At 36.8% G+C, this 16,201-nt stretch overlaps 1 protein-coding gene across 9 annotated transcripts in view; it reads right to left on the bottom strand.

The window, feature by feature from the left end:
* The window catches only part of LOC134527909 (polypyrimidine tract-binding protein 1), a 797,394-nt gene that overhangs the window by 132,564 nt on the left and 648,629 nt on the right, over positions 1-16,201 (bottom strand). For all 9 annotated transcript variants that reach the window (XM_063360936.1, XM_063360934.1, XM_063360940.1 and 6 more), the window contains one exon: positions 2,369-2,515. In XM_063360936.1, coding sequence (XP_063217006.1) covers positions 2,369-2,515 — 147 coding nt within the window. The remainder of the gene's footprint in view (positions 1-2,368; positions 2,516-16,201) is intronic.

The raw sequence follows: 16,201 nt of genomic DNA, 5'->3' as shown, positions 1-16,201 counted from the left end.
TTCTAAATTATGCTTGCTTGATATGTAAGACAACGATGCTCTTATCAAAGCCCCTTTCTTCAAAAATGTGCATAAATAATGGTTCAAACCTAGACAATACACTTATGCATATTAGTAAAGATTAGTATAAAACCATAATTTATGCACGTTTTTGAAGAAAGGGGCTTTGATAAGAGCATCGTTGTCTTACATATCAAGCAAGCATCATTTCGAAATCTATATTAGTTAATTAGTTATAAGCAGAATGAAAATAGCATTGAATCTTATGAGGTTAACGCGGGTTGCGTAGTGCCCCTGAAACACTGGAGCAGCCTCTTAAGAAGGCGCGAGTTTGACCTAAGGGAACCAGTTGTTTTACGATCGATTATTTCAGTTGCTATTGCTAAGCTTCCATCATCATTATGGTGTAGGAAGTAACTCTAGAATTTTCCAGTCCAAATAATGCGCAAGCTAACTTGCCTGCTGGTGTTCCCTCGCACTGGCGCAGACAAGTGAACACGCCACGGGACCCGCAGTCTCCATTTTCCAATACGACCACCATACGAGGTTCATATTCATGACTGTCCATTTCCTCAGTCACAAAACCTCTAACGCACGGCAAGGCAAAACATATACTACTAAGTTTCATATATATTTATTTTACTTTTAGCTATATACGTTTTTCACTGCAGCACGAAGCGTAATTAGGTTGTCTATGCTCCTGCAGATCTCCTGGCCTACAGTCTAGTCCAAAGACACAATAGACTGCTACGAGTTAAAAAAAAAAAATACTCGTGTAAAGAGGGTTTAGAGACCACCCCATGATGAACTAAAGTTATAAAATACGCCAATAACCCAAATTTAAATAGTGTTATATCTCTTACTACAAAACACACTAACACGCCTCGTGTTACTTAAGATTGTTATAATTAGTGAAGCTCAGAAGAATACTTATTTTTGCATAATAATTCCAGCTTTTTTATTTCGAATATAAACCAATAACATTTTTAAGTAATACAATTTTACCACGTTGACTTATAGACATTTTACGTAAACCGATGGAACTATTTCAAAATAAATCGTCACAAAAGAAACAATGATCGTAAACAATCACAAAATCATGTCAAGACCCACAGTCTATCAGAAATCGGTGGATAAAATAGCGAACACACAGATGCCACTGCTTCAGGTGTTCGCTGCAAGAACAGCGACACAATTTCACAAGTCACACTAAGAACATACAGCCACATTATTTGCGAATAGGCCAAATATTTCTACATTTATTAACAGCGTTTCAATGGCCCTGCTTAGCAACCATCTGTGTCGCGCACTGCCTTCCTACATGTTACATACATACATACAGTAAGAAACACGGAATGTTAAATATGTTTAGCTGTTATTTTGTGCGATAAAATCCCTCGATAATGAGACGCCACGCTCATCCTTTCTTCACTGTGAAATATTGAAAATGTCGACGCGATATAGAAATATGCCCGTGTAGAGAAAAACTCCCCCTCCTACAAACCAAACAGCGCCCATCGAGTGGAACGAATTTCAATCGCAATATCAGAGCTGCGGATCCGCCCCCCCCCCCCTTTTCCACGAGGCCGGGAGACGCACGATGAAACAGCTGTCCAACCTTCCAATCAATGGTCTTCAGCGCCCGGGAGATCCCCTCCCGAGCCAAGAGCAAGCAACACTCTGAAGGGCGCGCGTGGTGGCGATTACAGTTCCGGGCAGACAGCATCGTTTGGAAAGAATTTTCCTGCCCTTGAAAATGGGATAAAATGTGATTCCTTGTACCACTACAAAAATTAGAAACAACAACATAAAATCTACTATCACTGCTTCACAAAAATATGTACATCTTTACTGAAGACTATTATAAAATTTAATTCATGTACCTTCTTTGAATATTTATTGAAATGGGGAAAGATTGATCCAAGACACTGCAATGGCGTATGTCCAAAACAACATTCACGTACCGATAAAATCCCCACAAAGATGATAGAATTAAAAAAAAAAAGATTGAATTTGACGCAAAGCACGGCTTTTGCGCCTGACTGATACAGAGTGAAGATAGTGACTGTTATGAATGAAATTTTACTGCACCTACTGCTTTCGTTAAGAACATTTGGAACGGTTTGCAAACTTATCTTACAAATATTAAAATATTAACACTTCCCTATTGTTAAGCGAGCGTAGCCACGAACTAAAAGCAACAACCACTAATTAATAGAAGAAGCGGACAGTCTTCTAAAGCAACAGCCAAAGAGGTAGGACGGTGTTCAGTAAAATTATATTTAAAAAAAATGGGTTTAAAAATTCGCAGTCATACTAGTAGGTCACCCAACCAAAATACTAAATAAGCCACTAACGCAACACTCACCGCATTGGAGTGCGTCTGGTCTGTCTTGAGCTCCTTGTGGTTGGAGAACTGCACGTAGACCGCTCTTCCCCTCAGCTGGGCCATGCAGTTGGTGAAGTAGTTGACCATGGTGGAGGCGGCGCTCTCGTCTGCCATCTCCAGGAACGCCTGCGCCGAGAGTCAACAGATCAGCACTCCAAGTACACGGACCACTCCAGTCCCAAGTTCACGTCTTTGCTGAGGCAGCAAGTTTTTAAATGTTCTACAGATAATAACATTTTTTCTATGGCTTTAATTATTTCAAATGTAGTGATATACCAGGTTCGTTCATACACACTGTGTCGGTATTCGACAGGTATGGAGCTCTACATTATTTGGGTGGGTCATTAAGTGTTTACGAATAACCACGGTAACCTGTATATCGTAACAAGTTTTGTAGGTTCTTAACAAATGAAATATAATTTATGACTCTTACATGTTTGCTTATTGTCTTAAACAAAAATAATATAGAAAAAATGCATTTTCTAGGCTCGGTATTACATGTTGAGTTTTTTTTTTGTCATTAGTAGCTATTAGTTAAGAAATTTTCGTGTTAGTTTGTCGTTGGTCACACATGTTCTCACCAGATACTTATAAAGCGACAGGAAGAGAAGAAACCCACGCGGCATGACACGACGAAAAAGGGAGCAGGAAGGGAAAAGGAAAGGAAGCTGGAGTCTCGGGGGGCGGGGGGCGTGTGGACTGAGTCATGCTCGAGTCCGTCTTACACGAGCAGCCACGTCGTAACTGTCGTCAACTCAGGAGTCCTACAGTCATTCATTAAGTAGAGTTTTTTATATTTATGTTTAATTTTAGGATGGTGCTTGGTTATTAAAAATCAATGTTTCAATTTGATGTATAAATAATTTATACTTTTACAAACTTATTTAATAATATACATTTAAATGAACTTCCGAAGGCATGGCCAAATAAACTTTAGTGGACAAAGTCTAATTTCCAGTGCTGCTAAAAAATTATAACTGCGCCGAGATTAATAACAAAGTGCTTAAGAACGTATACATTACATGTACACCTACGGGAAAAACTACTGCCGGGTGTATAACTGTAAAGAGGAGTATAAATAAAAGGTTTTGAAATGTGTCAATGTACAGCCCGAAAAAAAAAACACGAGACTAGTTTATTGCCCAACACGACATGTTGGGCACAAGTCGTGCAATCCACGTAGCTTATTGATTTCCCGCATGGCGACTGGTCGCTGCAAACATCCCACTCATAGGTTGCAGTGTGTTTCTGCCTGCGCTGTTGCCATATATCACACCAATTTAAAATTGTATTTTTGTCGACGCGTTTTTGAATATCGTAAAGCATCAAAAACGCATCAGATGATGTGCATTTTTATGCTTAGTTGCATTTTAAGGAACAAAAATAAATATCTGACAGTTCCCAGTTTTTAAATATTCCAAAATGTATAACAATAATTAACCAACAGATGTATTAAAATCAGATGTTTCGTTAGCAAAATAATGTTTTAGGACACCACCAAACATATTTCAAGACAAAACTGCTCCATGTATCAGTTGTATAATTATTTTTGAAATCCTAAAATGCAATTCCTTAAAAACTGACAAAAATGTTGATACGCGGCAACTTTTTTTTTTCTATCAAAGATATACGGGGGTCGAGAGTGTGAAATATGTTCACAAACACGGCCGTGTGTTTTGAGAGGCTGGGTTCTGTCCTGCAAGCAAGTTCAACGATGAAGGCTTCCTTAGTTCAGCTATTTCCTTCGACAAGCTTTTCTGGAAACCAGCCTGCCAGTCAGTGCCGTGTCTCGCGACCAAGCGACGTGTTGTATCCGGAAACTGTCACACTTTTGACTTTTTTTATTCACAGATGTGATTTTATTTTTAAGCCTTGACTGATGTGGATTACGTAAATGTGAACTGTGGAAGGTGGACCACCGAAATGAGGCTAAGAAGGAGGGATCGCAAATACATGAGTGTGAACAATGTCATCAAAGAAGCTTTCAAAGCAACTGGCCTATCTATAACGGACCATTTACACCCTTAGGAAGGTAAATGCAGCGGCACAGTACCCTAAGTACGTCTGGTAAAGTAAAAACTATAAAGAAAAGGCAAACGTAAAAATTCCCGTAAACAAATTACGATGGCATTGTACAGAGTTTGTTACGACGGATAGTTCACACTTTTTTGTTTGCTGACATTTCCCTCACTTTAAATGTTATCCTAGCAAAAGTGAAAAGTGATTAATCACTGCCAGGTTTCTCTCGTACCACCCTGCGTTGGTTTCTTCACGACAATGGTTCCCTTAAAAAACATTATGTCAGTTTGATTAAGCGGGAGTTGTTACACATAGTAGAATGGGAAAGGCATAAGTACATAATAGCTTACTATTGCTGGTATGTACACATTTCATTTTCAATTGCTATATAATTATCACATTTCTTTAAAATGAGATCAAATCTGCATATTTATGTTTCAATAATTATTTTAAATGTTGCTAATAATAATTTTTTAGTTTGATTATAAATCAGTCTGAACCCAATGTTAGTCTGTTTCGTAATATTATTCGTACTCTGTAATTCGTAATGTAATTTATTAACATGCTAATTTAAATCATGATATTATTCAAAAATTCATCGGGAGTGTTGCACTCCAGACACTTCACTCAGCCTGGGAGAAGTTTGAAAGGTTTATTTAACGTAATTTAAGCCGACCGTGCTCTGTACTAATGACATGGGACTACGTGAAATGCCACAGGCTGAAGAGAGGACACGCATACAACCGACAGTGAGCAGCTAACAAGTCGCGTGCAAGGTTTGGTATGCAACTTCACGCACTGGCCAAACTTGCGAGCCGAGGCTAAAGGAATGGACACTGTGCGTGTAAGGCGTGGCGGGCAAGTATGAGCTCGGTGTTACGGGGGTCCTCCATGTATGTGAAAACACTAGCCGTTCATTCCCTGCGGTTGCCATAGCTCAACAGCTCAGCAGCAAATCTGACAAATTTCTTGATTACAATACTCCTAGGATTCATTTTTCGTTTATCATACACATTATGTTTGCCTTGTTATTGCGCATTGGCACCGTACATATTTTCACAAAAAAAAAAGTTTGTATTAATTTATTTGTAACTACATATATATATATATATATATATATATATATATATATATATATATAATTTCTTTTGGAAGGGCGCTGACATCCAGAGCGCCACATAGCAACATGCATGTTGAGGTTATACTTTCCTTGTGTAGAATATCGCTTTTTCTATCGGTTCTAAATCGAACATACGCCATAAATAAACAGACTTGTAATAAACTAGTTAAGAGTTGAGCAGTTATGTCGAGATAATTGTTCCGATAGCGAGAAAATCACTTTCCTGTTTTGTAAACTTCCCTACGGCCTCGGTCTGGTCGGATGCACACGTCATTGGCCAAGTTTCTTTCCTTGATAAGAATTCGGCGCACGCAGAAATACGTTTATTTGCACTGCGGTTGTTCTTTTCACGCTCACTTTTAATGTCTTTCGGACCTTCGAACAGAGGTTAAAAAGGCGCGCTTGATATTTGCAGTTCCCTGTCAACACGGAATATTCAGACAATATGCAAAATTTCACCTTTCACTGTAGAATTTAAAAAAAGTTGTGAAACTCAAAAACTCAATTTTGTTTTCTGAAATTTTGATCGCCTTGACTTCATGAAAACAAAAAAAAAACATTCACTAAGCACATGCAAATATTTCAGTAAATCGTAAATGTCCTAGTTATTTTGAGGTATAAACACGGTTTCAATGTCAAACGTAGAAATTATCAGGCTACGTAAAATATTCTAGAATTTAATTATACTTTTACTTTATAAGTAGTGCTAAAACTGACATTTGTTTAACCAGTGCTTTTTATTCTGTCGCATATCTTACCTTTATTATTTTACCGCAAATTAATAACTTTAGTTATAAGATGCACTAATATATTATAGGTCTGTTACACTAATCAACGCAGAATATACAGTATGTCCAGAAATGAATGTCCCAGTTTCAATAGTATATCATAACACTTTAATTTAGACTATCTAAAACAAATCATAAATCAAATTGAAGGTAAACTAAACCTAGTTCTTCTTACAAATGTTCAATATGTACAACTTTAAGTTGGATGTGAGCCATATAGCTTAAGACTAATTCTTCCCACACTTTGGTTAACAAATCCGAGTAATGGAAGCTATATCCTCTTCAATTCTGTGCCTCAACTCTGGCAAATCATTAGGTAGCGGCGGGACATATACACGATCTTTTATTAAGCCCTAAAGGAAAAAAAAATCGCATGGCGCTCTGTCAGGTGAACGTGGAGGCCAGCAAAAAAGAGTCATCGCGACCATCGGCGGGATTTTTTTCCCCCATTGGGGATTAAAATTAAACTTTAAACGAAACGCACTTTGAACAGACATTACAGATTCAACCTTGGCTACTTGTAGAAAACAAAACGCTTTACGCTCAGGAGTCACCATTTTGCGTAGGTAGCGCTGAAAGCTCGAAAAACAACAAAGCAGAACTCGCGCATGCGCTGATCTAAAAAAGTTAGAGAGTTACTCTTTAATAAATTGTGACCTTGAACTAAAACTGTTCAACGCTTATAGTTGATACTATTAAAATATATAACTGGGCTATACTTTTATTGTCATACTGCATATTAATAAGCTATTTTGGAACTTCGCAAAGTTTTAATGAGAAGCACAGTCAAGCACTCTAGTAGTAGTAAATAGGGAATTCGGGCACAAGCTTCAGACTGAGGTGAGAGGTGCACGTCATGGCGGCCATCTTGGATGACCTCGACCTTGGATCTTACCTTGACCCCGGCGGCAATTTTTGAATAAGGCCATTTTGGATTCAGTCATTTTGGATTCTAGAACTCTCCACCATTTAGTTTTCCACCATTTTGTTTTTTTCTTGGAATCTAACACCCCACTCCCCAAATGTTGCACCTTTTGTTGCGACCATTATCTTGAAAATCAGCAATTTTCTTTTGCTATGAAGTCGGAAAACTCAAATTAAATTGAATTAATACAACTTTCAATAATAAAAAAAAATAAGATTCCACCATTCGGAAAAGCAAGTAATTTTGAATGATTTTTGGAAATTTCCCCATATTTCTAGGTCAATAATTACATAATTTCAAAATGACGGCCACGATGGCCGATAATATGGTGGATGTAAAGGTAATAAATAATACTGCACTCTAACAGGTAAAAATTAAACTCATATGGTGACAGCACCTCTAGCCGATGAAAAGAAGATGGCCGCCATGTCACCTTGGATGATGTTATATATTCCTTGAAATCAGTGGTGGGAGGTCAGTCTGCCGGTGCCTTCCGTGGAGGAAGGGACTGTACCATTTTTAATCGAATGACCTCACCGAGGTTTAACCGAAGACTCCATGATGTAAGTACTTTTTTTATTATAATTCAACTGTATAATTCTTTTATAAATTGGAAGATTTTCCCAAAAATTTCAGATAGTTATAGATTTTCAATATGGCAGACTTATATTTTTGAAAATAATTTATTTTTTTATAAATTTTAAGATTTTCCTGTTTTTCCAACATTAAAACTACGGATTTTCAGGATAGCTACCGTAACAAAAAGTGCAACATTTGGGGAGTGGAGCATTCGATTCCAAGAAAAACCAAAATGGCTGAAAACAAAATCGTGGAAAACTCTAGAATATAAAATAGCAGAATCCAAAACAGCCGCCGGGGTTAAGGTCAAGGGTCAAGGTCTTCCAAGATGGAAGCCTGTGCCCGACTTTTCTATTTACTACTACTCACTCTGTATGTTATTTATGATCATTTGTTAGAGCTACTTACTAAAATGATGTTTTGCAAGCCGCGCAGACTGGAGCGCTAATCAGCCGAACCTCCACCCCGCGTCGTGTGCCCTTGTTGCCCGCAGCGCTCCCGGCTAATGAAAACTTAATAGCGCGGCGGAGCGGCACAATGCGGCGCGCAGCGGCAAATGGCGGCGCGGTTTTGTGCAGCCGCCATTGTGGCAGCACTGCTTCACTGTCAGGCCCCGCTCGGCCGATACGCGCTGCTTCGTCGCCGAGTCCGTTACAACAGCGGCGCTTCTTTTATTAAATAAAAACCGGCATTGTTTGAACTCACAAGGAACACTCGCGGCGCTCCCCCAAGCGGCAGAGCTGAATGTGCGTGAGATGCGCCTCCTACAAGACCGGTGTGCGTATGTGTGTATGTGGGGAGGGGGAGGGGGAGGGGGATGGGGAGGGGGAGGGGGAGGGGGAGGGGGAGGGGGAGGGGGAGGGGGAGGGGGAGGGGGAGGGGGGATGCCTCATGCCTCGACTCGGACAGCATCCCTTCTGCAACCGAGCTGAGCTGCCGTTCCTATCGCCGACAAGGGCGACCACACGTATCTGCTCAGCTCACCTGAGTGGCTATGTAGTAGGGGCCGTTAGGGTATTTGGTATGCTCCTTCGTGAAGAAAGCAAGAGACAAATTTTATTGTGTTCCTATATGTCCCAGGATACCGAAATGCCTTGGTGCCACTTTCACAGTGACGTCATTATAAATTGGCAGCCATTTTAAAATGGCCGCTAATTGCATTCATAAAACAAGCTGTATCTCTGCTTCCCTTCATCCGATTTTCATTTTGTTTTTTTTATTAGACAGATCTTTTAACGGTGATTAAATTAGTTGCCCACTACATTTTTGATAGGTCTAACCATTTTCAAAAAATTTAGGAAAAACGGAATATTTAAGAATTTTTATTTAAAATATTTTGTTACTGTGAAACAACAAAGCAGTAAACGATAATAAGTGTTTTATGAAAGTTTAAGATAATTTATTAAGCTTTAATTTGAAATATTACACAAGATTCTGTTCTTCAGTATAGCAACATAGTAAGCGAATTAATCTGGGAAAGTGTATTTATGTAATTGACAAATGCTCCTTACTAAACTTTATTTATTTTATGTGATGATTTGTTTAATCCTCATGTAGTTTGTTTTCAATGTATGCATAATATTTACACTACCAGTGAATATATCTTTATTATTTTATTATTGTGTTAAGGACAACATGTTGATAACAAAAAAAGAAAACACAAATATGAATAGTCTTATCAAAACAATGAAATTTTTTTATTCTTATATTTCTTGGTACGAAATTAAACTCTTAAACAAACCATGTACTCATTTTTGGCGTTCTTATACATAACATAAAAAAATTAAAATTAAATCAACTGAAATTATTGCTCAAATAGCATCTTATGTCGCATTGTCTCATAAATAGAGTTATAATTAGGTACATAATAATTGCATTATGTAGACATAATAATACAGCTGTCATGAATATTTTTAATCATTTTGATTTTACATGAAATGAACACCATTTTCATCTTCATCGTCACTTTCGAATGTGAATGTTTCACTGTTTAAACTGTTTCCACACAAGTCAGCATCTCCACCACAATTTCACATTTCTGTGCAGGGGAGTTTACTTTTTGAACACTTACAGCGAACAGTTTGACATTTTGTTTTGACACAGTTGCACTTAACAAGCTCAAGTATTGCTTGAGGGGCTGGAGTATTGTTGCAAGTAACAGGGACTAAGTGTCCATCTTCATATTTCCAGCCAAACTCTGTGGGATTTTGTGAACTTGGATGTCGTTTGTCGCACTGATGCCATTCCATTGCCTGCAAATGTTCCCTCAATATAGCCAATCTAAGTGAAGACCTCGTTGGAGGGAAATTTTCACCCACCACTTGCTTTTGTGTAAAAAGCCACCATCTCAATTCTCCAATTGTAGTAATAGTTGTATTGGGCACATACACTTTGCATAGGAACCTCTCAATTTCCAGCATTACATCATCAGACACTACTTCAGTTTTACCAAGGTTTGCCAGTGCATGCAGAACATTATTGTCAGCAGTCATGAAGGGCTTGCAGAAACTTAATTTCATTTTTTTGTGATACGAGCCACTGATATTGAGTGTAAACCCACAAGTGCTTCAGCTTTTAGATTTCCCAATTTACTGTACAGTGGTGAAGTGGTATAGTTCTGTCTCTACTTCCAGTGATGAAATTTGTGTTTTGTGGGAGTGATGGATACTTGCTCAAAGCAAGAACAACAACATCAGTGTCAGGAGAGATGATGTATAAATGTGTTACTCTAGCCTTTTTTTGATTCTATGGCATTCAAAATGATCTTTGCATCTGCCTCTTCATGAGAACTGCTCAAAAAAGATGCACATTCATTTGTGCCCTTAGCAATCTGACGCCAAGCAACTACCACCTCCCGACCTGTGCGTGCTTCATATTTTAGAAACTGCTCAGCTAAAAGGTTGGACAATTCGTTTTTTGTCTTTTCATGGGAAAGGAGCTTCTGTTTTGAAATTGTGTAAATAGTAGTTTCAGATTGAATTCGGTAATGAGTTGGCTCAACATTAACACGGCATCTTTCCTTAGTGAACTGCTTTAAGGAATCTTCTATGTATGAGTCAAATATCAAGTGGATGCATTTGTATGAACGACATTATTTAGTAATGCGGTTTATAAAGTGGTCTGCCAAGTCTGAACAAGTCTTAATGTGAGGTGGTTTGTCTAGCGCCTGTACCTCGGCCATGGCATCAATAATAGCAGCACTGCCACTTAAGTTGGGTTGCATTGCTTCGACCATGTCTGAGTGGCTATCTTCATTCTGGAAGTTGTCTAGTAATGACTCGAGTAGTTATATTAGCTTACTCTTCTGAGAGCAGTGCAACATTGTTTCATCAGGAGAAAACATTGAACGTGGTACAACAGAAAGTTCATAATTACTGATGGTATCGCACACATCCACCCGAGGACGGGATCTGGCCACTATGAGCAATCTCGCAAAGAGGTTCCTGTCTTGTTTCAGTTCCAAAACAGTGTCTTTCATTTTTATTTGTACTGTCTTCACTGAATGTTTGCAGGTGCTAAGATTTAATTTTTCTACGGGATCCCATAGGTTTACTTGACCAGTAATTATGCGCTCTGTTGTGAATTTAAAAAACTGTTTTTGTCCTATGGTTGACATGTTACACATATCTTCCTTCGTCTTCTGAGGCATAACACACATTGTTCTTATGTTTATCAATTCATCTCTGCAGTATTTGAATGGGTTCCCGACTCTTTCAAGGGTTTTCAAAAGTGCTGAAACATTTTTGCTTTGCCTTCCTGAAGCAACTTTTGACAGTTCATGATGTTTGGTTTTATCAGATCCCTGAAACCCAGTCATATCCTTAGCTTCTTTTACAAGTCGCGTAAGCTCAGGAGAGGTGAGAAAGAAACGGGTTCTTGCATTTTCATTAAGAGTAATTCCTACAATTCCTCCCATAACTTTCATAGCCCTGTTTTCATGCTCTAAGGCTTCATCTGCACCCAAACTACAAAATAGTACTTGTGTTTTGTTAACTATCCAGTTTCCCTTTTCAAACTCTTCTCAAATTTCTGGATCTGTAGTTTTAATTGTTTCCATTTCATCCAGGTACCAAGAAATCATGCCAGAGTAGTTGAAGAGGTCAATTGCAAAGAAATATTTTGTGAAGTCATGTAAGGAAGAAAGATGCAAATGCCAATCCCCTGTGCGTACTTAGCTTATAAATGTTAGTATGGACTGTACCATCTTCATGTACTGCCTCATTACTTTGAAAGTAGGGTTCATAACTTCATTTGAATAGTAGAAACATTCAAACTTATTGATAATGTCCTCACAGGTTAAAGTATACATAAGATCTTTGTGAGCCATTTTAACATTTCCATCAGTAAAATCTTTAATAAGGACTTTCAACTTAAAACTTGAAATCTGCTTCACTTCTGGATACTGTTCAAAAATGCTTCTTGGTAAAGTAAAAAAAAGAGATATGAGAACGACTTTATGAGCCTCTAGTGCTCTCCGTACATGCCTACCTTCCAAGATTTGTTTCACAGTTGCAGGGCCATATATGTTGGACTCGACCCACAATTCTAGGATACCTGTGCCATCGATATATTTGCCTATAGTTCTTAGTTGAGCCATAATAATATGCAACTCTCCAGGTCGAAGGATCCATTTTGTTTTGGTTGTCGGTGTGGTTGATACGGATGTTGCCTGTAGTATCAACCAAGCAGTGTTATCATATTCTGCTCCTTCAAATACATTTCTGTACATGTTGGTGTTCAATTCTGCATTGGCATGATGACATGCATTCATACATCAAACTTTGCGAAAGTCGTACAGCTCTGTTATTTACTTCTGACGATTTGCTAGCATTCACATAGGACATATCTACTTGGCCAACAATGCACCACTTGAAGAAATAGTACAATTCCATTGGCACAATATCATCCACATTGTCTTGTAATAGAGACCCTTCAAAGTTCCAATTTTTTGCTCCCAATGCGAGTTTTCTGATACACTTTGCTGCAGAGTACAAATTCCTCAGGTTTTCTCCAACATTTTTGTCTTCTGATTGTGCCATTGCGACATCTTTAACTGCTTTCAATGACACCCTTTCCGATTCATTTTTACGCTTTGGAGAACTGAACAGCACGTCAAACTCCAAAAGTTGTTCTTCAATCAACTTCTTTATCTGCCGTCTACTCTTAACTTCACTTTCAGGCACACCATTTGCTAGACAAATATTTTTGTACACATTTTCCAATTCTGCCATACTAACATGTCCTTGTTCCAAAAAATCTCTTAGCGAATTAATAAATTCAATGTCTGATGCCTCAACAAATTTGTCTTGCTTTTGATATGGAACATTTACTTGCCGCAACTTGTTGTTCACATTTGTATTCTAACAATTTTTATGATTCATTACATCAATGGTGTGAGCATCTGCAGGATTTAAACTTTCATTTACTCGCACACGTAACCTATCGTCATTACTGAGTTCTACAGCTTTCAACAGTTACTTTCCCCGGCAATATCAGTTTGCACTAAATGAAGTTTATTGTGGTTGGTTGGACCATTGTCACAAAAAATGCAAACAGATTTCACATAAACACTAGTTTTTGCTCTGGTGTATGGTAAATGTAGAGAAGAGCTACATTCTTGTTGACACTCTATTGAACTTCGGCACTGTTCAATGAACATTCTGTGGGCACGTTCCATATGCCCTTTATGTGTGGCATTTTGATAGCAAGAACGATGCCACTTTGCTTTGTTTACTTCAAAGTTTGTTGCTATCAACTCACCTAGGCACATTTTCAACTCCACAAAGTTCAAGTCATTCCATGTTGCTCGCTCTGTGATACAGTTGTATAACTTCTCATAACTTTATTTACGTTTTGGTTCCGAAACACTTTCTGCAGTGTCTAACTGGCACAATAAACACAGTGTCCATGTTGTTTCCGAGGTTCGCCTTCTCTTAGCAGAAGGTGGTAGGTCGAACTTAGCAACTGATTTTATGTTCTCCATCATATTTTATGTTATGTTATGCATAAGAACGCCAAAAATGAGTACATGGTTTGTTTAAGAGTTTAATTTCGCACCAAGAAATATAAGAATAAAAAAATTTCATTGGTTTGATAAGACTATTCATATTTGTGTTTTCTTTTTTTGTTATCAACATGTTGTCCTTAACACAATAATAAAATAATAAAGATATATTCACTTGTAGTGTAAATATTATTCATACATTGAAAACAAACTACATGAGGATTAAACAAATCATCACATAAAATAAATAAAGTTTAATAAGGAGCATTTGTCAATTACATAAATACACTTTCCCAGATTAATTCGCTTACTATGTTGCTATACTGAAGAACAGAATCTTGTGTAATATTTCAAATTAAAGCTTAATAAATTATCTTAAACTTTCATAAAACACTTATTATCGTTTACTGCTTTGTTGTTTCACTGTAACAAAATATTTTAAATAAAAATTCTTAAATATTCAGTTTTTCCTAAATTTTTTGAAAATGGTTAGACCCTTAAAAAATGTAGTGGGCAACTAATTTAATCACCGTTAAAAGATCTGTCTAATAAAAAAAACAAAATGAAAATCGGATGAAGGGAAGCAGAGATACAGCTTGTTTTATGAATGCAATTGGCGGCCATTTTAAAATGGCTGCCAATTTATAATGACGTCACTGTGAAAGTGGCACCAAGGCATTTCGGTATCCTGGGACATATAGGAACACAATAAAATTTGTCTCTTGCTTTCTTCACGAAGGAGCATACGGACTTCAATTTTCTATCCTAAGGGACTGGACTAATGGGACTGCGTCCCCACTTTCGCGGACAATATATGGAGAGGTCAATAATATGAGGGAGGTATCAGTGAGATTTATAAAAAAATTATAACCAACTGAAAATATGTATCTAAAATTGTATTTATAAAATATTTTAAATATAATTAATTTAAATTACACCTTAGTCCAAAATAAACAAACATTAAATCTCTATTATTAAATTTTATCATATTATCGTCGGTAAAATGTTTTTAAATGTTCTCATCCAATAGAAATAGTTTACCCATATTACTTTTTTAATTTTATATTTCATTCATATTCCTACAGTTTTTTTATATTTAATTAATTTTGTGACCTTGCATTTACCAATGCGACTGATCTTTTAGTAAATTACTAATTTATAAAGATGTAAAACATTTGTGTTCACTTATTAAAACTTTGTTTGTAGCCACCAAATGCAAAATATTAAAAAAATATTTAAGTTATTATTTTTCAATAAACTACAAGATTATAACATGAAGCATAAAATCAACCAATAGAGCTATGTAAAATATTATTTTTAAATTAAAAAAAAAACGTAGACACGTTCATCCTAAAATACACTGAAAGAAGGATAATTTTGAAATTAAGTTAGTGTAGATAAGCCAAAAATAAAAACTATTCGGCAACATTTTACCTAAAACAAAATGTGAGTTATGTAATCGATATTAGACTATACGAAATGAAAAGCATGTAGAATAACCAAAAAAATATGCATATTAAAACAAGCAGAATAAAATAAAATAAGTGACAATATCATTTTAAACTACATTAATAAAGGAGAGTGAGTTTATGTCTGTTGGCGAGGCTGGAGCCAATATTTGGTACGCGGATCTCCATTTGCACCCATAATTTTTTTTTTTAAATTCCTTTTTAATTTTTTTTAAGTTTTTTTAAAAAGATTTTGCTTACATGTTTTTCGCGATCACTTCCATTGCAAAAGCCGTTGATTGTTGACTCTTTATTCGTATCCAGGGCAACGGGTACCCCATTGTTGATGGCTCATTATCGTTAAGATCTTAAATCCAGTATTTCTGTAATAATATTCGCCATCGTATCAATACAGCATCAGTTTAATAAATGCGCATTTAAAGACGCTATAGAAAATATAGTGTCTTTGGTTTGTATTTTTTTTTTCAGTTCATCTGGGTTCTAATGATTTTTTCTTCTTCGTATGTTTTGTTTTCAAACCTATATTACGTGTGTATGTATATATATGTATATATATATATATATACACACACGCCGTTCAAGATGCAGCAAAGAGGGCATGCACAACGAGCAGTGCGACTGTGTTCTGCCTTAGAATTCCGCAGCGAAGCACGACCGCATCAGCTAGTACATGACAAACTAAATTCACAAAAATTAAGAGATATTGGTAAATACCTAACTCATATATTTTCCAATTTAATTTAAATGGTATTATTTAGGGAATATGTACTTACAGACTTAAAAGAAAACATTTTACTATATTAGCAAATTACTTTGGTATTACTTCTTGTATTTTTTTTTAAATATTCTTTATAACAAGTGTTAAATATATTTAATTGGTTGTTATTTTTAATGCAAAATTTTAGTTT

The sequence above is a fragment of the Bacillus rossius genome, chromosome 1 (assembly GCF_032445375.1).
Source record: "Bacillus rossius redtenbacheri isolate Brsri chromosome 1, Brsri_v3, whole genome shotgun sequence".
In the NCBI taxonomy this organism is placed as follows: Eukaryota; Metazoa; Arthropoda; class Insecta; order Phasmatodea; family Bacillidae; genus Bacillus; species Bacillus rossius.
Note: the sequence above shows the minus strand (reverse complement) of the source record. Positions and strands in the feature narration are given on the sequence as shown.